General features: G+C 33.0%; 1 protein-coding gene across 1 annotated transcript; it reads right to left on the bottom strand.

The window, feature by feature from the left end:
- Nucleotides 1-17,760: 17,760 nt before the first annotated feature.
- Nucleotides 17,761-18,423, bottom strand: LOC125818960 (uncharacterized). The gene has a single exon (XM_049498466.1). The coding sequence runs from the start codon at nucleotides 18,421-18,423 to the stop codon at nucleotides 17,761-17,763; it is 663 nt and encodes a 220-aa protein (XP_049354423.1).
- Between the last annotated feature and the right edge of the window lie 5,547 nt (nucleotides 18,424-23,970).

Here is a 23,970-nt window from a genome sequence, read left to right on the forward strand (position 1 = left end):
CTTAGACTAATCAACTTTTTTATTATGTTAACAGTTTTAAGGATATTTTAGACATTTTGATAAAAAAAAGTGTTTAACAACACTTATTTGCCAATCAGATCACAACTTTTTTTCAACTGCAACACTTTTATCCAAACACATAACTACTTTTTTTTTTTTTTAATAACTACTTATTTCTAAAATAATTTTCAGCACTTTAAAAAGTTACTTTTTAAAAGTACTTTCTTTAAGCCAATCCAAACGGGCTTTTAGAGTTCTACTTCAAGTAAGACTCCTTCTTTAAGTCAAACTCCTCGCTTCTTTAGACTCATTCTTCAAATCAAACTCATTGATTCTTTTTCTTCAATTCATCACTAGTTTGATTCCTTGAGTTTTATATGAAATTACCATTATTCATTTCTTGATTTCTGCACTCTTGTCTTTATTTATTTTGAAAGCTTTTCCGAATTTAATTGCTCATAATAGTGTACCTTTGGACCATGTTGAATGACGTGTTTCATCTTTCTTTGTCAATTATCAAAACTACATAAATTCCAACACAACTATTATTGAATAGAGAAAATATTTATTATTCTTCGCGTACCAAATGATCCCTTAGGGGTCGTTTGGTTTGAATATGAGTTATGATGGGATAAGTTATGTTGGGATAAGTTATGTTGGGATTAGTTATGATGGGATAAGTTGTCCTGGGATTATTTCTTATTGAGTGTTTGGTTTGTTATATTCAAAATAATATATATTGATAAATTTTAAGAACAAGTTGTTTGTTTACAAAATTACCCTTCACTTTATTTAAACTTTTTAAATTTTTCTTTGTGAGCTTTAGTTATTCATTTTTTAAAATAAAACTTTTATTTTTTTTAACTTAAATATTTTTGTTTATGTATTCCCATGATAAGTACCATGTGTATTTAAAAATATAACTTTTTTCTTATTTAGCTTAAAAATAGAACTTTCCTCTTAAGTTTATTAAAGAGAAGAAAATTTATGAGAAATCAAAATAAAATAAACATAAGAATTAGTCAAATAAATTCATAAATAAAAATTATATTTATATAGTATAATTTTTTAATAGAAAAATATGTATAATTATCATAAAAATAAGGAGTAGTAAATATTATTATACATGGTATTAAAAAAAATGTAAATATACATAAATGTAAAAAATGATATATAAAAAGGATTTAAAGGGACATATTTGTCATTTACCTATTCTATCTCGGGATAAGTTATCCCGGGATTACTATACCACCCATGGGGAGGGATAACTTATCCCGGTACTAATTATTAATCCCGGGATAAGTTATCCCGGACTTGCCAACCAAACAACATAATTTTTTTTTATCCCATCACTATTTCCTTATCCCATCACTATTATTTCTAATCCCTCACACCAAACGAGCCCTTAGTGTCTTCCAGATGCAAGGGCGGATACAAGCATGTCAGGTACGTAGTCACAAAATATTAGTTTATATTTATGGTGTGTTGTTTAGATTTTGAGAGTCAAATAATTTAACTTTAATTATGAACTTAGGCATATATAGAATCTTCAAATATGTTGAAACAAAATTTATATATTCAAGTAAAAAAGTACTATAAATAAGACAGATTGACAATTCAAAATATTTAAAAGATATATGAAAAATTACAATAAAAAATAAACTTATTTGAATATTGAAATTCAAAAGATACCACATGAATTAACATGAAAACTATATATTATATATATTAAATCAAAACTTTAAAAAAACACCCATAAATTTCAAATTTTAAATCTATGTCCGCACAAATAATTCATAACTTATGACCTTAGTATTTAGTAGTGAGTATTTCTAGAAGGCACTCATTTGATTAAAAATATAATGATAAGCAGACATAGCTTACATAAGAAGACCAAACATTAAAAGAATTCTTAATTATAAAGAGTCTCCAGAACAGTCCAAAAAAAGTTAGGTTGCACAATTTACGCAAATTAGGTCTTGATGGAGATATTTTTTATTAGTATAAGTTAATAAAACTTATAATATGTGTAACAAACAAAATAGATAAAAGAAAATTAATAAATTTATTATATTGTTATACAGTTTACGTATGCTACGTATAAATAATTAGTGTTTATTCTATTATACGTGCATCAAAGCCAAACTAACACGTGAACACGCCGACCTAAGAGTATGGTCTTGTCAATAATGTAAAATATTTATATTATATGATAAGTATATTATAGTATTAGAGATGAGGTAGTGGGAATCATTAGTGTGGATAAAATATTTTATCTCTCATTCTCATATTCTAACTTACTTATTATTAAAAGTGTTTAGTGTCATCTTATTTGTCATAATTTGACTTAGGATTTAATTTTCAAATATATTATAGCATGTATATAATTATTAAAGCTTTTTGATTAAGGAAAAATAGTAGGGCATATTATTTTAATAAGTTGGGATTCACTATCAGAAAATTATTTATTTTTTTCTACGAAATTAAAGATTTCGTAAAAATATTCCTCCTATTTTTTCTAAAAAAATTAGCAATTATCTGATAATGACTTGTACATTTGGTAATTTACAAGTACACCATCTTATGTGGGAGTAGTGTAAATTGACTTTATATGTATAGCCCATGTGGGCATGTGAGTGGTTCTTTGAATCTCTCTGTCTATGAAACCTTAATTTCTTGTCTTGTAAATGGTCATAATTTTTAGGTTTAGTCGTTGATGGCATTAGTAGTTCCAAGAACCATTTTTATATAGGTCTGAATTTGGAGTTTTTCAAGATGTAATTAATGTCCCCCGGGTTCGGACTATGTCACATTTTTAGTTTACACGTTCCTTTACAAATTAAATTGAACTATCTTTTCATGTTTTGCTTCGTAAGAGTCAATTTGATTAATTTTTGAAGCAAAACTAAATCCAATTAATTTTAATTTTACATTTTGCTGTTTGAGAATTATATGAAAAATATATAAGTTGTAATTGTTCTTATATAGTATGATGAAAGCATACATCTTAAAATGCTGATAAAAGTTTATGTAAATTAATTCTTGAGAAGCGAAACATGACATGTAAAAGCGAATAGGAGTATATTACCTTTTGAGTTCTTCTAGAAGGCATTTGACTAAAAGGATAAGTAAGTAGGGTTCTTAAAAGGAGAGAGGTAAGAGTGCTTATAAAGTAGTTGTAGGTTAATTAGTTTGCATGTGGTAGCATTTCATGTGCTTGTTCTTTCACTTTAATTATTTAATGTAATGAATGATGTGTAGAGCATATTATAGGCAGATATTCAACTTCTTTGAAAGGTGTTAGGCAGTTTGCCTGCCTAATACTCCTTTGACTTGCTCGTGTTATACATACCAATCAGGGTTATGGTGGGATTAATATGATTCATTAATATTAATTAGAGTTTTAAGTTCAAACTTTGAGCACTCTCCTTTAAATAGGTCGTATGCGGTAAAAATTTGAATGTAATGTCTCAACTTAAGACAAAACTTCATATCGGTAAAAACACAGAGAGATGTTAGGTATATAAATAAACATGTTTTTATCAATTAGTGACACATTTTAAGTCGTATGGCCCTAGATCCAAAGTGGACAATATCACTAGCGGGTTGAATCGTTACACTAAATTAGTCTAGACTTTAATTAGTGGTGGAGTCAAAATTTAGCGGGATGGGCTGTTACACTTAATTAGTCTAGATTTTAATTAGTGGTGGAGTCAAAATTTAGCGGGATGGGCTGTTACACTTAATTAGTCTAGATTTTAATTAGTGGTGGAGTCAGAATTTTAACTAGATTTAAAATATCAAGAAGTAAACACATGATTCATTTAGAAGTTTAAAATATGAAGAATTATACACATGAAGAAGTCAAGAGAATTCAACATCTACTATATATATAAAAACTATAATTTTAACCTTGAACATATAATGTCACTTTTCGTCGAAGGGATTCGTATAACTCCCATGTTCCCATATAACTATGGCGTCCCTCACCCTAATACGAATATTGAATATCAAGTGAGAAGTCGAAAAAGAACGAATTAATCCTAGATTAACCTTTTTGTGGAGGCCTGGCCTTGTTACTTATTCTAGGCCCAATATCACTATAGTGGGCTGGGCTGATTCATAACATAAACTTTTTAGATTATCAGCAATAGCTACAATGGAACAATTTTATTTATTTATTTATTTCTCTTTTCCTGCTAAGAAGAAAAAGATAAATCCTATAACTAAATCATGACATACATGAAGCACGAAAAAAAAAATTAAGAATATCGTTTAACGGTCAATGAAGTGAAAAAAACCAAGATTTTTCTTGGAGGGTTCTTGATGCCTCGAGGCAACTGAAAATAGCTTCGAAAGAAAGACTATGGCTATGAGGAAGGTGAAGATATGCCCTATTAGATTTTTTGTTTGTTCGTTCAAATAGGTCTCATATATTCAAAAGTTAGATACAATTTATTAGGATTGTACCTTAAATCGAACCTTAATTTCTAGTCTTCTAAATGGTCATAATTTTTAGGTTTAGTCATTGATGGCATTAGTAGTTCCAAGAACCATTTTTATATTGGTCTGAATTTGGAGTTTTTCTAGATGTAATTAATGTCCCCCGGGTCCAGACTACTTTATATGACACTTTTTTTTATACACGCCCCTTAAAAAATTATATTAGCCTATACTTATCATGTTCAACTTCGTAAGAGTCAATTTGATTAATTTTTGAAGCAAAACTAAATCGAATTAATTTTAATTTTACATTTTGGTGTTTGAGAATTATATGAAAAATATATAAGTTGTAATCGATCTTATATAGTATGATGAAAGCATACATCTTAAAATGCTGATCAAAGTTTATGTAAATTGACCCTCGAAAAGCGAACGTGACAAGTAAAAGTGAGCGGGGAATATATTACCTTTTGAGTTCTTCTAGAAGACGTTTGACTAAAAGGATAAGCAAGTAGGGTTCTTAAAAAGAGAGAGGTAAGAGTGCTTATAAAGTAGTTGTAGGTTAATTAGTTTGCATGTGGTAGCATGTCATGTGCTTTGTTCTTTCACTTTAATTATTTAATGTAATAAATGATAGGTGTTAGGCACTCTGCCTGCCTAGTACTCCTTTGACTTGCTCATGTTATACACACCAACTATAGGGATGGCAATGGGGCGGGACGGATGCTGGGCAGGGTGGGTTTAACTCTATGTGGGGCAAGGTTAGATTTAAGGTTGTGCAGGGGGATGCGGGGCGGGTAAACACATGATTCATTAAGAAGTTCAAAATATGAAGAATTAAACACATGAAGAAGTTAAGAGAATTCAACATCTACTATATATATATATATATATAAACAATAATTTTAACCTTGAATATACAATGTAACTTTTCGTCGAAGGATTTCGTATAACTCCCTTGTTTCCATATAACTGTGACGTCCCTGACCCTAATACGAATATTGAATATCAAGTGAGAAGTCGAAAAAGAAAGAATTAATCCTAGATTAACCTTTTTGTGGAGCCTGGCCTTGTAACTGATTCTAGGCCCAATATCTCTATAGTGGGCTGGGCTGATTCATAACATAAACTTTTTATTTGTTTATTTATTTAATTTATTTCTCTTTTCCTGCTAGGAAGAAAAATAGAAAAAGATAATCCTATAACTAAATCATGACATACATGAAGCATGAAAAAACAAATTAAGAATGTCGTTTAACGGTCAATGAAGTGAAAAAAATAAAATAAAATTCTTGGAGGGTTCTTGATGCCTCGAGGCAAATAAAAATAGCTTCGAAAGAAAAGACTATGGCTATGAGAAAGGTGAAGATATGCCCTCTTCATCATGATTCATTTTTGTTTGTTCGTTCAAATAGGTCTCATATATTCAAAAGTTACGATACAATTTATACTAAAATTCTGGTGATTCGCTAGGACTTGTGGCAAAATAAGTTTTATGATGATCCGTCGATAATAGAGCTTTAATTTTTAACGTGACAACTATTTTTGCACGGGATTAAAAGTTAAATGACAGCGCGAAATGATCCTATTTATCTCCCAATAATGTTTACTGGTCCTACTTGGACTGGGCTCAGATATAATGCATTTAATGGCCCAGCCCAATATCTCATCATTGGTCTGATTTATTAGTTGGCCCAAACTTAAGACTCTCATCTTAGGGAACATGGATTAATTGCAATTGACAATATGGTGAACAAATGTTGTGTTAAAGGAAAGAGAATTTTAGAAATAGGATAATGTTTTATATCGATAATTGCGCTCTAAGAAGGTTGCGATTTGTATATTTTTGTCGGTTTGTATATTTCGCTTGCGAATATACAAATAGGGTAAGTATATACAAATTCTATAATTATACATATTTTTCAGAACTTCGTTTGTATATTTCTCTTGCCAATATACAAACAAGGTAATTTATTATGATTTTTTCATTAATCGTGTACAAATAGCTAGGATAAATCTATATAAAATTCTGAATTTATACAATTAGGAACCGAATTATACAAATTCTGAATTTATACAAATCAGACAAATTATACAATCAGGCGAATAATACAAAACACGTGAATAGCAAGAATTGGGAAACTGTAGTCGCGAATTACAAGTTTCTTAAACTATAACTATAGTACCTAATATAGGTGTAAATGTTTGCTATTCTGCATAATTTTCTGTTAAAAGAAAGACTAATCTTAAAAGTTGTCCATTCAATTGCTTAATAAAAATCATTCCATTTTCGACAAAAGACTTCACATGAAACTAGGAATGATCGGTTGTAATTGACCTTCAAAGTCACTTAATTTTATTTTGTCTTTCTAAAATCATTTCATGATTATCCAACTTTGCCTAGTTAACTTTCATGATTATTTTAATTAGAAATATAAATTTTCGTATCTATTGATGTTGTGACAACTCTAAATTTTTAGAAATTTTTTTTACAAATTTTAAATCAATATTTTGATTTATTGAGGACCCACTAATTCTAAATCGGACCCAAATCTTGACCCGATTCACTTGAAATGGGTTAAATATGTAAAAGATGTCCTTAATAACCATTCACTAAAAGAATATGATGGTTAAATACTATTAAACTACATGTTTCATCGCTTGTATGGACAACCTATTGGGTTATTCCTCATTTAAGGTATTCGTTGTTGGAATTAATTGAATATATGTTAATTGTTTATAACCTGAAAAAAGATGGTAACTTGACCTAAATATCGATGGATGAAATAAAAGAATGATATTAAATTATATAGGTAAGTGCACAAATAACTGTTTAAACAATCTTTATTTAAAACTCAATCAAAATTCATATATATTATTATAATTTTATCCTCTTCAAAATCATATTTGAGACCTCAAATCTGAAGTTCAAATTTCATGCTTTCAAATTCAAACTTCAAATAAAGTTCATTTAGCACAAGAAAGGAGAAATCAAAATATATGATGCTACTAAACCTAGAAAATAATAAATGATCAAAGACCAAAAGTGAGAGAAAAAAAAAACTTCATCATGATGATAAGAACTACACATGAATATAATATTTCATTTAGTGGAGCAATATATAAATTACATTATTACAATATAACTATACCTTAGTCGCAAACATATTGAGGCCCACTATATGAATTTTTACTTTTTTAATTATTGAGCGAATATATATATATATATATATATATATATATATATACACACACATCACTTGCACCAACAACTTAGGTGAAAGAGATGCACTATGATATGACTTATCCGCGGCCTCCCCAATGGCCACAATATTTCTAAACCTAAAGAGTCTTTATTTGTAAAGTTATTTTGAAAAATAACCACTTCTTGAATAACAAGAAATGCTAAGATATAAATTTCTATCATCCTCATATTGTTGGAGATTTTAGGATGGGTTGTATTTTTTTTTCCATTTGTTAGAATTTATAGTGTGTATGACTTGGTAGGGGGCATGAATTTGATAAGTCAAAATGTTGAAAAAGTAAACATCAAATTTTTTTTGGAAATTCCTATCTGAATGAATGAGTCAAGAATATGAGATTTGTAATAAAATAATTGGGTAATGCTAAATGGCCAAAAAATTTAGCCAGAATTTGGCTAGAAATTTAAAAAAATTATAATATCTTTTTTATTTTAAATAAACTGATCTTTTTTTCATTTTTTAGTTAAAATGTATTAAAGTTCAAAGGGTAAAAATGTTCAAAAAGGTAAAATACCATTCTGGTCAAATTCTGGCCAAAAGGATTTTTAAGATGGCCTTGGTGCAATTTACAATGTGAGTTTGCTATAAAGTAAAGTATTTTTGTCGAAAGATGTTTTCAGGGAAAATAAGTGTTTGTTTTAAAATTAATTTTCAACTCTTTTGCTATCCAAATAAAGGCCTGTGGATAAATGAGGCCCCTCCAAGAATGTTTTTGGGATCTAAGTTGTGCCTTTTAAATTTTGGTTTAACTTAGCAGAACAATTTAGAATTGTCTCTACTCAATGATCATGTAATAGTTTGGAATGCCAAACTCAAAGATGTGGCGTTTTACACAAATCAATAATCAATGAAGGTAGTTCAAATAAAAATATTTTACATAATTTAGACAAATACGGTTGAAGTACGGATGGATCAGTAAAGAGTGGGAGTGGTGGGATGAGTCAATAATTAATGTGTAATGCGGTTTATGAAACTTTTTTTTTGTTATCTAATTTAATAGGATAAGTTATTTGTATCATTACTAACAAATTTGTTTTCTTAAGAAATTCAAAAATCTTGACCAATTAAACTTGAAAAAGTTGATAAGTATTATTTTCCTTCATACCAAATAACATGTATTTGGTTTGAAGGAACGTATTTTCCACAAAATCAAATATTTTTTCGGAAAATAAGTAATTTTCTAACTTATTTTCTTTGATTATAACTTATAAGCAAGGACAATATTTTATCCCAAGAGCATTTAGATACAATCTGCGCAAATATTATGATATTGAATCACCATTAACACATACCCAAAACCTTGTCTTGACCAAAGACCTGACCTAACCTAACCCAAGTCAGGATTGGGAGCCGATTGATGGCCTATGGTGTCTGGGTAGATTTGGAAGAGAGTTTAGAAAAATGATTTTCTTACTTTACATAATTATTTCATTAATATTTTCCAAATATTTATGCCAATCAAATATTAAAAAAAGGGAATCCTTAATACCAACAACACCCAAATAAATTTCAACACGCTCCATCACCATCCTACTTAGCTTAATTTTCTCTTAGTCCTCAAGTAACATCTTTTTGACTTTTACCCCAATATAATCTTTTTTTCTCCCAAAGGACGACCTACTTATTGATTAATAAAGACTTTAAATTCAACAAGCATAATTAATGCCAACCACTTCATTGCATCCGACTTATTTTTTATATCCTAATTTATGTGACACAATTTAGATTTTGAAGTTTAGATTTCTTAATTTTAATCCTGAATTCAGACAAAGAATCTTAGAGTTTTTAAAAATAAGAATAAGATATTTGAAATAAGAAGTTGAATGATAAGTTATAATATTTTTTTTTCTATCCTAATTTATGCTCCAAGAGTGAATATTAAAGAGGAAAAAGACCCGTTGATTTTTGACCTAGCTAGACATGCTTTAGAATATATATTTTTTTCTATCCCAATTTATGCTCCAAGAGTGGATATTAAAGAGGAAAAAGACCCATTAATTTGAGGGTTGATTTTGACTTAGCTAGACACGCCTTATAATATATTTTTTATGTCCTAATTTATGTGACACAATTTAGATTTTGAAGTTTAGATTTTTTAATTTTAATCCTGAACTCAAACAAATAATCTTAGAGTTTTTAAAAATAAGAATAAGATAGTTGAAATATGAAGTTGAATGATAAGTCATAATAATTTTTTTTCTATCCTAATTTATGCTCCAAGAGTGAATATTAAAGAGGAAAAAGACCCATTGATTTAAGGGTTTATTTTTGACCTAGCTAGACACACTTTAGAATATATATTTTCTATCCCAATTTATGCTCCAAGAGTGGATATTAAAGAGGAAAAAGACCCATTAATTTGAGGGTTGATTTTGACCTAGTTAGACATGCCTTAGAATATATTTTTTTGTCATGATTTATGTGACATAATTTAGATTTTGATGTTTAGATTTCTTAATTTTAATCCCGAACTCAGACAAATAATCTTAGAGTTTTTAAAAATAAGAATAAGATATTTGAAATAAGAAGTTGAATGATAAGTCATAATAATTAACAGTTCAAAATATTTAAAAAAATATAAAAAATCACGATAAAAGAAAAACTCGTTTAATTAAATTTGAACGATGAGAGTAGAATAGTCTTGCATATGTTGGGAGTTGTTGAGCGAGGTAACTCAAGAACAATAAACTATAAACATCTTTTCCAAAAGATATATTAAATGAGTTGGGAATCGAAGAATGGTGTTATGGTGCATTCAAATGTTCTTTTAGTTATACGTCTCCTATATAGAATATCATGAGTATAATATAACACAAAATATGATAAATGAAAGGAAAATTTGCATAAATCCACTAGCTTAGGAGCTAATTACTAAGATAAACTCTAGTTTGTAATGTTACGTATTTTACCAGATTTTGATGCGTCTAAATACATGCAGATACGTCTAGATACATGTTTCTCACGATATGAAGTCAAAATTGTTCTAGATATATTGTATCAAAGTAGATTCATATGTATCTGAGATACATAACAAATCTCGTTCGCCTCTCTCCCATCTCACTCGCCACACTTCTATGTATCTAGTATCCCGATACATGTGAATCACACCATATACATGTATATAGTGTGTATCTAGTATTATTTGCATGTATCTGAGATACATAACAAAATCTCACTTGCCTCCCTCCCCATCTCACTCGTTTCTCTCCCTATTTTAGTGTATATATATGGTAGCAAAAATGCATGTATATGAGTGTATCTTTCTCAATATAGTAAGAAATTGTTAATCAGTGGTAAAATACGTAATATTTTGAATATATAGGTAATAATAATATATATGATAGTGAAGTACGTTGTTTTACTCGAAAAAATAAATAGAAGAAATGACTAAGTTTTCGAAAAATTGATTAAACTTATGATTTAAGGGAAATCGAATTTCCAAAAGAAACAGAGTCGCCACTTAAATTTGTAGTAAAAATCAAGAAAAAACTTAAGGGTTTCAAAAGACTTGAACATATAAAATCAATTGAAAAAGGGTTCGAGTTCAATGTACATTCCGAGAAGGTGTTAGGCCCTCGGAATGTCTGCTAACTTTCGGTTGACCGGCGATTTGATTAAAAATGACTTTGACTAATTTTTGAAATTTTAACTACGTAAAATAACTCATTTATTTTAACTTATTTATTTATTACTATTATTTTTTTAATTAATTATTTTTTAAGGGGAAATAAACTAAGGGGGATCATTCTAAAGGGAAGTAACTCAAATATTTCCAAGACTAATAATAAAATAGAGCTGAGTAATAAATAAAATGCGAAAAAAATAATTTTTTTTTATTTTTTAAATATAAAAGAGAAATGACTATCTTTGGGAAATTAATTAAGGCAAACCAATTCACATAAAAAAAAGTCAGTCAATTCAAATACAAATAAAGAGCAAAGGAAGGAAATATCAAATTCAGAACCTGTCCTAAAGTCTAAAAAAAAAAAAAAATCAAAATCAAGGGTTTTGGTCCATTTGAGCTCCCCTTCAATTTTGCTGATTATTTCATTGGGCTTTGGCCCATTTTTCTGTTGTTGGGCCTATTGTGATTTCCTTGGGCTTTTGGCACTATTTGCTTTCAAAAATCTGTGTATACGCATTATGTATACCATTATATACAGGCCATATTCAACCCATTTTGGGCCTTCCAAAACCTATATTTTATTTGCACTTTGTATTTCCGCCCTTCTCAATCTATATTTCTGCATTTCGAACCTGTATATCATATTTCATCATGTATATTGACGTATGCCGTTGTATACAAGTTGTATTTTAACTTGTTTCGAATTTTTGAAATATGAAAATCCAATTTTTTTAGCCCGTATTCATCAATTTTCAACCTATGCACATGCTTCCCTAATTTTCCATGATAGTTGACTCGAGGAAGAGAGGATATCAGACATTAATGTCCCCTTGGTAATGCAAGGGTTAAGGCCTAAGTCCCAAATGACTCATCAATAGATCACATGCATCAGAAAACAAAAGAAGTACATAAGTACCATCCATTGATAATTTAATATAAAGAAAACACATCATGTAAAAATGATCCACGCATTATGGTCTCAAATAACCCATACTATAGTCAAAATAGCTCTTCCAATAGAACCTAACGATGCTAATTTATCACGATAAAATAAACACATAGACATTGGAGGCAGTAACATATTAGACCTTTATAGGCAAAGAAGAGAAAATAGACTAGAAATGATTAAATAAAAAAAAACAAAAAAAAAACATTTGTGACAAACTATCATGCAGGACACTAGCACAAACCAACAAAAATGAACAAAATATCCAGAGAGAATAGCACTATTGAGCAGTAATACCAAACCCATGACTAAATTAAACGACATGCTATTTTGGAACAGATGTTTTTTGACTAGACAAGGATGGGGGGGGGGGGGGATTACTTGTTGAAAATAAAAGTAACATTGCTAAATGACAATATACGATAGCTTAAGATTGAACATGGTATCACGAGTTAAATCAAAGCTAAATCACTGTCAACAAGATATATAATCAAGGGAAAGAACAAAAACAAGTCATCCAGATAGCAACTAATTTCATGTTGTGTTAACTAAAAGTAAAAAAAAAAATATACAGTGGAGAAACCAAGTGACACAACTTATGTTGTTCGAATTTTAACCAAAACGTTAAACTATTAAGAGCAGAGCCAACCAAATTACTATGCAAATAAGACAATGAGCCAATGAATCAAACCGACACCGTAGCATACTAAGTAAAAATTTCACTAGCATTCAACCCCTACTTGCTGTCATGATTAGAAGGAAACAAAACGAAAAAAGATTACACTAACACAAAGAGTTGAATACACTCAAGACGGAACTTACAACCAATATCAAGCAAACAACACACAAAAGTCTCATTTTGAAGATGGGAAAGAGCATAAAAGATAAAGACCTTTACCTTTTGGTCGAGCAGGAATTGAGACAGGACGAGCTTAGAGTGTTCTATTCCACCACCAGCAACTTAGAAAGTTCTAACGAGCAGCGGGAGGGTCGTGTTTGGAAGAATAAAATGGAAACGAGATGCTCTTTAAATACTTGTTGATTTTAGTGTCTATTTTAGCCTCAAAGAAAACGTATGTATTTCACTGTTTCTTACCCTTTTTTCTTAACTCAAAATTTTCCAACCCCTCGTACCGAAACAGTAGTGGGTTATATAAAGGGGAGCTAGGGTTCCAAAGTTGGGGGGAAACTGATGAAAAATGGGTAGAAACGAGGCCCATTTCAAATTCAAACTTCAAAAATTCTTTCACAACTCAGGATAAACACATTTTCTCTAAAAATTTCACCTAATTTTGAAAGAGAAAAGGAGGAAAGGGGGAATCGATGACTCAGATCAACTCCAATGTCCTTGGCGAGCGACGTGGATCCATCTCAAGGTCACAAGGACGAAAGCATGAAATGCTTTACTGCTGCGTCTGCGAATTGAGAGGGATGGGAGGAAAGAGACAAAATTTGCAGTGTACTGCCTGCGCGGGTACACGGCATGAAGTCACCGTGTATTGTTTCGTCTCGAATTGCTTCATATGTGTCCGTTGTTGTTGTCGTTTAGCTGGAATCGTCTTTTGATGCCATGTATCGTTGTGAGCTACTGCTGGATTTGGGTTGATTCGCTGGATTGGATTGCAATTTGGGTTTGTTCTCGCTGGATCGCTGGGCCGATTTTGCGATTGGGTTTGTTGCGTAGAGTTCTGGGTTTCGCTCACTACTGGAGGAAGAAGAAGAACGCCCAGGGTCAGGTGGTATGCGTATGTTGCTGCTGGAATGGACCAATTTTGTTATGTTGTTGTATTAAAAAAATTGATAGTGGGCTGGGTTAATAATAAATGAGTGGTCTGGGGATTTGATGAGAAAGTATGGGCTGAAATTTGGATGGGATTAAAGGTCAAGAGGGCTAGATTTGTAATAGGAAAATGACCACTTAAATTGCTAGGATTCAAAATATAGCTAATTTAGTGAATCCGGCTAAACTTTAAACACGATGAAGTATAATTAATTAATTAACAAGCTTCTCAAAATCAACGAAATAAAATAATTAAACCAATAAGCTAAATAATTTAAAATTATAATTATGCTTTAAACCCAATTAACTCAATTGAAGATTTAATAAAAATAAAATCTTTTTGAAACGACTTTCGAATATTTAAGAAACACTGATTTCATATATAATTATAAAATACTATAAAATCGACTAAAATTACTTAAAATGACTTTGAAAAGTATTTGAATTTTATGAAACTAATTATTCTAAATCGTTTGGAAATTAAGAAGCTCGCATATTAATTTCTATCGGGGAGGGTCAAAATTAGGTATCAACAACTGTCTCTCATTTTACTTGGATTGATGCAAGAAATTTGAGGAAAATGAAATCGACTAATCCAATTTTGATCGACCACATCTTCATCCTTGGAAAAGGGATTTGGTACGGACCTTAGGAATTATGGCTGAACCCCGAAAGTGGGTTTCCTACATATCTCAGACTATATGATAATTCAGGCCAAATGTAGTTCGGTACGCTTGATTTGACACACAATTTTAAAAGAATTCAAAAGTCATCCCTATATCGAATTATGGAAGTACCAAAATGGTTGAGAAAAAGATTTAAGAGCGAATATTGGAATACAACCGAGTTTTCAATATTGATCCCGCCTACATATCCATCAACATAGGGAATCATGCTGCTTGTAGTTCGACTCAATTGGGTGAAAAGGAAATCTATTATACTAGATCACCTTTGGTTCTGGAAAAGTGACAAAGTAAGTCGAGTATTAAAAGGAGGCTTGCAACCTCTTAGCTATGAATGTGGCGTGCTTCACACCCATAATTAATAACTTATACATACATAATTTCCAAAGCTCTTAGTGTATTGTCACTTAGATTGGGAAAGTTGCTTTCGATAGAGATAAAATTTCCGGATGCGAAACTGAAATCGACAAACCCAAAGATAAACCCACATGCCTTCTGATAGGGATGTGGTTTGATTGTGGTGGAAGTCGCTCTTCTGCTCGCGTCCTAAAAATTTGGCACTCCTCATTGGACTATGTCCCAGTTTGCTGCTTAAGAAAAAAGTTTCACGTTGTGCTGCATCCTTTTTGATGTCATCCACACCTGTGGTTTGTTTTGAGAATTCATCCTCTCGGATGCTCTTGACAAAGACTGAGATAAAGCTGATTAGCATAAAAATATAATTCAAATGGAGAGATAGTGTCTTTTATCGTGTTGACACTTAGTTTCTCTCTTTAAACATTTGACGTCAACTTCATCGGGTTTGACGTAAAACAAATAAAGCTTGTGTTTCATATTTGCAATGTAATCTTCAATGTACTCTTCCTTTAATGTTAAAGTAATAAAATAAGTTGATGTAATATGTTGATAGTTCTCTTTATGCCGTTGTTGGTGGTTCTCTTGATTTTATTTTTGCAGAGAAAATGATGCAGCCGATGTTGATCTTCTTATGATGGGTTAATCTTTCTCTTGCGATGCATGACTCTTTTCTCTCGCAGTTCATGACTTTCTCTTGCTATGCATGACTTCTTCCTCTTGCTATGCATGAATCTTCCTCTTGCTATGTATGAATCCTCCTTTGCGACTCATGACTTCTTCCTCTTGCTATGCATGACCTCTTTCTCTTTCTATGCATGACCTCTTTCTGTTGCTATGCATGACCTTCTTCTCTTGCCATGCACGATTTCTTTCTTTTGCAATGTATGATTTCTTTCTCTGCGATGCACGAGTCTTCTCTTGCAATGCATGAATCTTTTGATAATGTCGTCCCCAATACTGAACGAAGACACTGCTTCACCGAGCAACATAAGAGATCTTCTGGGTATTTTTTTGGGTGGCAGTATCGTCCCATTTGACAATATAAAAATGACCCTCTGAGTATTGGTATAATCTCGTTTGATAGTACAATATAAATGACCCTCCGGATATTGGTATCATCTCATTTGACAATACAATATAGATGACTCTTTGTGTAGTAATATTATCATCTCTGATAATGTGATACAAATAATGTCCTCCAGGTGTCTTTAGTTGCTGGAAAACAACAATATTTCTTTTTTCGAGGTTTTCATTTGTTCTATCTCTGAACACACTTGTATGTCCATTACAAATTTTGTCTTGCTGAGAATTGAATGAAATAATGCTATTTATATTCCTAATTCTTTGATTTAAGAAACATAAAATATTTCATGCATTCACAGAAAAATTATCAATTTTGGGGAGCTCCTCGCCTTTTTGACTTCTCCATATTCGTTGAATGGAGGAATATGATGATCTTGAGGCAAACTTATAGACTTGCATCCACAGAAAAATTGTTAGTTTAAAAAATGAACTAATCTATGTCGATCTCTTCGATTGTTTGCTCCTTGTCTGACTATCTCCAGTTGATTTTTCTGATCTCCCGCTTCTTGATAGATAAGACAATACATATTTATGCAAAATAATTTAAACACGAAAGAAAAGTTTTAAGAAAAATATATTTTCAAAAAAGAAATATTTGGAAAAGGTCGCTGCCTAATGTCATGTCACGTCGAGCTTTAGCGAACAACTTTGAGGTTGATACGTCGAGGTCTATCTGATTATTTTTTGGGAAGTATTCAAAGTTGTTCTAAACTCTCGATGAACCTTATTGAAAATTTGAGGTCATCCTAAACAATGTCTGTCCTAGTTAACTGTCTTGGCTTATCTTGAACTGTTGGTGAGCAAATCACGGAATTTTGGAGATCTTCTCAAAAATTCTGACCTAGTTGCAAATTTCAAAGTAACTTCAGTCTTGGTTCGTTGAAATGATTTTCTTCTTAAGCTTTTTGAGTCCCTCTCAAAAATTCTGTCCTAGTTTCAATTGTAAGAAAAGTAGAAATGACCGAGCCGTTGTAGTATTTACGTATCCCGTTGAGGCAGGAATCAGGTCAAACATAGTTCCCCTTTCTCGAGGATTAACAAAAATAGGAAAATAAAGCAAGGAGCCGATCGAGACCGATATAGGCCGCCTACGTATCTCATTGTTAATAATTCAGGTCGAACGTAGTTTAAGAATAAAGAAATATTAAGAGGGGATAAAAGGGTGACCGAGGCCGCGTAGGCCGCCTACGTATCTCATTCTTTAGAATTCAGGTCAGACGTAGTTCATTACAGAAGGGATAAAATTCTAAACCAAGCAATTACAAGCCAATAAAATGATTACAAGGAAGTAACAGAAAAACATACTGAAACTTCATACATAGTATCTCTTGACAACATATAAGTTGATCGGTTTTGGCCATTCGGTGCCATCCATTTCCGACAGGACCAAGGCACCTCCAGATGACACTTTGCGAACCATGTAGGGTCCTTGCCAATTTGGTGCGAATTTCCCTTTGTACTCATCCTGATGGGGGGAAATGCATTTAAGGACCAACTGACCGATTTCAAATATCCTGGCTCTTACTTTCTTGTGGAAAACACGAATCATTCTCTGTCGATAAAGTTGACCATGACAAACATCAATTATTATCTTTCTCATCAATAAATGTTAGCTGATCAATCCGCTTGCGAACCCAATCTACATCACTCAATTCAGCTTCTTGGATAATTCTCAAGGAAGGTATCTCAACTTCGGCAGGTATAACTGCTTCTGTTCCATATACTAACAAGTATGAAGTAGCTCCAATTGACGTTCTGACAATCATTCTGTATCCCAACAAAGCATTTGGCAATATCTCGTGCCAACCTCTATGATTGTCAATCTTTTTCCTCAGAATATTCTTTATGTTCTTGTTGGCGGCTTCTACAGCTCTAGTCATATGGGGACGATAGGCGGTTGAGTTCCGGTGAATAATATTGAATTGTTTACATATCTCTCTTATCAAGTGACTATTGAGATTCTCTCCATTATCGGTGATAATGGATTCTGGTACTCCAAACCTACATATTAAATTGTTACGAACAAAATCAACTACAACCTTCTTGGTCACCGACTTATACGAAGCTGCTTCTACCCACTTGGTGAAATAGTCAATAAAAATCAAAATGAATCTGTGTCCGTTAAAGGCGGCTGGCTCTATTGGACGGATGATATCCATGCCCCAAGCTCCGTTTGAGGCGACTGACTCTATTGGACCGATGACATCCATGCCCCAAGCTACAAACGGCCAAGGTGAACTCATAGCATTGAGTTCGTGAGGTGACACTCGAATCAAATCACCATGCACTTGACATTTATGGCATTTCTGCACAAACTTGCAACAATCATGCTCCATAGTCATCCAAAAGTAACCGGCTCGAAGGATTTTCCTTTCCAAAGTAAGTCCATTCATATGAGTACCACAAACTCCAACATGTATCTATTCAAGAAGCTTCACAGCTTCGATAGCATCAACACATCTGAGAAGGCCTAGATCTGGAGTCCTACTATAAAAGATTTCCCCGCTTAGAAAGAAATTATTAGCCATACGACGTATAGATTTCTTCTGGTTGAACGTTGCATTTGCTAGATAAGTCCCGGTCTCTAAATGCTTTTTGATGTCAGAATACCAAGGCAAACCATCTGGTTCTGCTTCAACATATGAACAATGGACATGCTGCTCTTTTTACCTCTATATCCATTGGATCAATATAACTTGTATCTGGATGTTTAATCATCGAGGCAATGGTGGAGAGAGTATCGGCTGTGTCCTGGGAGTGTGTCTGAACTCAATCTTGCGGAACCTTTTGCACAACTTCTGTATATACTGCACGTACGGTGTGATCTTTGGGTTTTTTATGTCCCATTCTCCTTGAACTTGGTGAATTAGCAAATCTGAATCTCAATAACCAATAGCTCATGAACGTTCATATTAATCGCCATCGTCAGACCGAGGATGCAAGCTTCATAGTCACATCGACATTCTTGCCTTTTTCCATCTTAGCAGCAATTTTACCTTTTCTGAGATGATAGAGTAATGTTTTAGGATTTGGTGGTAGGGTTTTATTTTTGGTTGAGAAACTCAAGACTCGGAAACTTTGGTAGTGACTTGTATTTGGCATTGTAGAGATTTTTTCAGAAATTTTTTGACAAGGGGTGGGCTAAAAATGTCCTCATTTAAAGCAACGTACCACATAAACAGTTAAAGCACACAAGTAAACATACAAATGTCGTGTCCTAAACATACATCTGATCCTTTTGTGCCAAGGGTAGGCCTATGTCACTCCCAAAATACACGCAAGTGTACGTGGTCGTATAAGTAGTATCAATTATTCAAGAAACGAGTTATCGTTCCCAAAGGACTTATGATCAACTTATATTCACTCAAGTCTACAACTAAAATTTACCAAGTAACCTTTTTAAGAATTGTGATTTAGTTAAGTATCTACTAATAATTATGCACTAATTGAAAGTAACTAATTATGAACAACTTTGATATAATATGGTTCAAGCAAGTTTAAAAACAATTCCAGGGCTGCAGCCTCCAATGAATATCATGTATCATATAATCGGCTTAGAATTCACTTCAGTTGTCAAATTAGTGGTTTATAGGGTTGATGGTATGGTCCGGGTGGTTCGCCTCTCGTCGCCTACCCCATTAGCCATCTAACTACATCGTTGAGCGGGGATAAATAAACTAACTGGCGACCATGTATATTTCATCCTATTTCGTAACCAAGCAAGGTGTTCGTCTGGGTGTCACTCCTGAACACTAATCACCTCAATTTAATGGGTGGACCGAGCTCTCTATATTCTCTGGTTTATCTAATCCCTCCTCTTTCGATTTTAAGATTAGACACTAGATTTATTCTATGGTGCGCAAGCATAAAATAGTAAAACAAGAATATAGAAGTAATTTGGATTGACAACCAAAAATCAATTCATAAGACCTCAAACATTTAACACATAATTCGTAGCCACAGCCCCAGAACTAAGGCGTTTAACTACTCATGCTATTAGAAAATAAGAAAATACTATAGTTCATACAATTTCTGTTAAAAACTTTAAAAAGTCGGAGAACAGGTGGCGTGTCGCGCCCCTTATCGCGCCTCAATCTTTCTTTCTTCATTTTGCTCCTGGCGCGTCGCGCCAAGCATAGCGCCTGAGCAGTGCCTCAGAGGTTTCCTCTCTGGCGCGTCGCGCCAAGCAATACGCCTCAACATGCTCTCTGACGTACCATTAGTGGCGCGCCGCGCCAGCCATTGGTGATTTCTGCCTTAGCCATTTTCCTGCATCTCCTTGCTCCTTCTTCCCTCTTACCAATCCACATTCCATCAATATTTCCTGAAACAACTAATCACGTGTGTAAGTATGCAATCATAATAATTTAAACTAGAATTCAAGCTAATAAATCAAGATTGTCATCAAACATCATCATTTCGTAGGCCAATTTCGACTACTTAGGTATATAAATATGTCTAAGATCAGACTAGCGAATTGAAGAATGTATATGTCTTTTTAAACCAATTCATTATCCCCAAAAATATTTCATTAATAACATTCAAAAATGTTTGACAAACATAAATTGACAAACATAAAATTAGGGAAATGAGTTTGGAAAGTAAACCACAATGCAAAGTACAGATAAAGCAATCATACGCAGGGGATGATAACAAATTTCAAGCTCATCTTGATCCTTCACCAAGTTTGGTCCTTTTGGCGATGCTGACCTCTTCCCACATAGCATATTTGTTCGCCCATAGGTGATCTCTTGCCAACTGAGCCCTTTCTTGATGCCTGAACCTCTCGACCGACTGAATCTGATGTTCCATGCTTTTATCCAATTCTGACATACATTGTCTACCTCTTTGTAGCTCTTGCTTTAACTGAGTTATGACTTCGGCATCTTCTGAATGCCGACGTTGATGCTCGAACTCATTCCTATCAAACATCTCTTGGAGTCGATGAAGTCGAATTTGATGTTTGGCTCCAACATTTGCAATAATATGGGAAACGTTCGGACCAAACTCGATAGTTTCGACGAGGCTCTTCTTTATCCATTCCTTGTAATTCTTAGAACATTCAGGACGAAACCTGTTTGGTACCGGCTCACCTAATAGCCTTCGAGTTTTTCATGTTCTACGTATGTCTTCAACATAAGAGATTCGTCCATTTTCATGATCGGTTGCAAATTTCTTCATATCCGCGGTTTGGGGAATCTCCTGTTTCCCTCCTAGTTGTGTAAGGACTCAACCGCGAGCATATGGTCTAGTTTCTCTTAATCCGACAAATATCAAGTAAGGGACTATTTGCACTCGAATCACCATTTACTTTGTCACCACTAGACATTCTATTGACCACTGCACATTTTCTTCTCTTAAACCCTGAAGTCTCGGATACCAGAATTTTAGACCTTCAGTTTTGTTGCAATGATTATGGTACATCCACTAATCGTGGCCTGCAAGTTCGTCTGATCGTCTTAACAAATCTGGTTCTTCTGGATTATGAGCTTTGATCAAGTGTCTCATTTGCCACCATTAAAGTATCATGTTGCATTTCTGAAAGAAAAATTAGCCGCTTTGACACTTGTCCAAAGCTTTATAAATGTCGGCCAAAATCATAGGCTTCAAAGTGTAGTACTTGGTTGCCAACCCGTAGCCCACTCCATAAAAGATAGCATGAGTGACCACTCCTACACTTGGATGGATAATGTAGTTTGGTCCCTAGGAAAATACCATCGTCCCAAGTAGGCATATTGCAAAGGTAAGATGACGTGTCTCCTTCCATTTTTCTTTTGAGACAAACTCTTTTTTAAATTTCTTGTAAGCTCTTGCACGTCCAAATCGATAATAGAGCTTTCTAAGCGGAATGTTTTGTCCGGGAAGCTTGTCCATCCATTTGGTTTTGACGAGTGACAATTTTTCTTTAATTTCGGCAAAATCCCATGTTTTGGGGAAAAAAAGATCTGTATCGGGTTGACGCTTCCCCTTGTTGCACATGTCGACACTCTCATAACTTGCAAGGACTTCTTCAATAGTCGGCATCATTTCCACTTCCCCAAACCGAAATACCATATTGTCGATGTCCCAAAACTTTACCATTTTTCCAATTAAACCGGGCCAAGCCATCATTTCTATTAGTGACGGGAGATTGCTTATGTGTCTTTGAACCCTTCTCCTGTCTCCATTGTTCATGAACTTCCACCAAACTTGAAGGTAAGGATCAGGTGTGGTCACTATTCGAGTTCTCAGAGGTTCATGTGTTGGAATCATCCTACAAGAAAAACAGACATAGGTAAGTTACCCCCACCCCCATAGATAATTGATTTGTTTTAAAATACATATACATACTTCAATTAAACACATAAGCATGATTGTCTTGTTATTGGCAAATAGGTCAAATAGACACAAGGTGGGCTTCTAATGGGCCCAACACGCCTTGGGTGTTGGGTCGACTTAGTTCAAAATAAGCTAGAAATCGGGATTTGGTTTTGTTCTACGTTAGTTGACTATGAGTGGCTTTTGAAAGACCGGGAACCCAAGTGGACAGCTTAAGCTGGAATTCACGACAACCATTGGATGTATGACGAACTAATAAATTGCCGATCATTTCGGAAAAGGGTTGATTATAAAAAAAGTCCGGCTGCGGTTTTGCAAAATCATCCTTTAATATGCTATACATACAACGGAAAATGCCATGACAGTTATAACAGTTTAAACAGATTAAGCGCAAATAACAATTAGTCAAATAAGTCAAATCTTATGATTAGTACTTAATTAATTTTCCAGCAGAGTCATCATTTCTGTTTTACTCAAAAAAATAAATAAAAGAAATGACTAAGTTTTCGAAAAATCAATTAAATTTATGATTTAAGAGAAATCGAATTTCCAAAAGAAACAGAGTCACCACTTAATTTTTTAGTAAAAATCAAGAAAAAATCTAAGGTTTTCAAAAGACTTGAACAGATAAAATCAATTGAAAAAGGGTTCGAGTTCAAATGTACATTCCAAGAAGGTGTTAGCCCCTCAGAATGTCCGCTAACTTGTGGTTGACCGACGATTTGACTAAAAATGACTTTGACAAATTTTTAAAATTTTACCTACATAAAAGAACTCAATTATTTTAACTTATTTATTTATTACTATTATTTTTTTAATTAATTATTTTTTAAGGGTAAATAAACTAAGGGGGATCATTCTAAAGGGAAGTAACTCAAATATTTCCAAGACTAATAATAAAATAGAGCTGAGTAATAAATAAAATGCGTAAAAAATGAATATTTTTTATTTTTTAAATATAAAAGAGAAATGACTATTTTTGGGAAATTAATTAAGTCAAACCAATTCACATAAAAAAAAGTTAGTCAATTCAAATACAAATATAGAGTAAAGGAAGGAAATATCAAATTGGGGCCAAACCAAATTCATAATCTGTCCTAAAGTCTAAAAGAAAAAAAAATCAAAATCAAGGGTTTTGGCCCAGTTGAGCGCCCCTTCAATTTTGCTGATTATATCATTAGGCTTTAGCCGATTTTCCTGTTGTTGGGCCTGAAACATAAAGCATATGGTACTTTTCTCCATTGTCATGCATCAAATGGCTGTCTCTCCTCTCTCAGGCTTACGGTTGATACCTAGGCACCCAGAGACGAGGAAGGGCGTAGTAATCGACGAAATGCTTCGGGGAGTTGAAAATAAGCACAGATCCGGAGATTCCCGAATAGGGCAACCTGTGATTTCCTTGGGGTTTTAGCCATATTTGCTTTCAAAATATGTGTATACGCTCTATGTATACTATTGTATACATGCCATAT

The sequence above is a fragment of the Solanum verrucosum genome, unplaced genomic scaffold (assembly GCF_900185275.1).
Source record: "Solanum verrucosum unplaced genomic scaffold, falcon-dt-bn FXZP01000252.1, whole genome shotgun sequence".
NCBI classification, from domain to species: Eukaryota; Viridiplantae; Streptophyta; class Magnoliopsida; order Solanales; family Solanaceae; genus Solanum; species Solanum verrucosum.

What these genes read in the sequence shown, in the direction of transcription:
- LOC125818960 (XM_049498466.1), bottom strand. Translation starts at nt 18,423, where the DNA reads ATGAGTTCACCTTGGCCGTTTGTAGCTTGGGGCATGGATGTCATCGGT.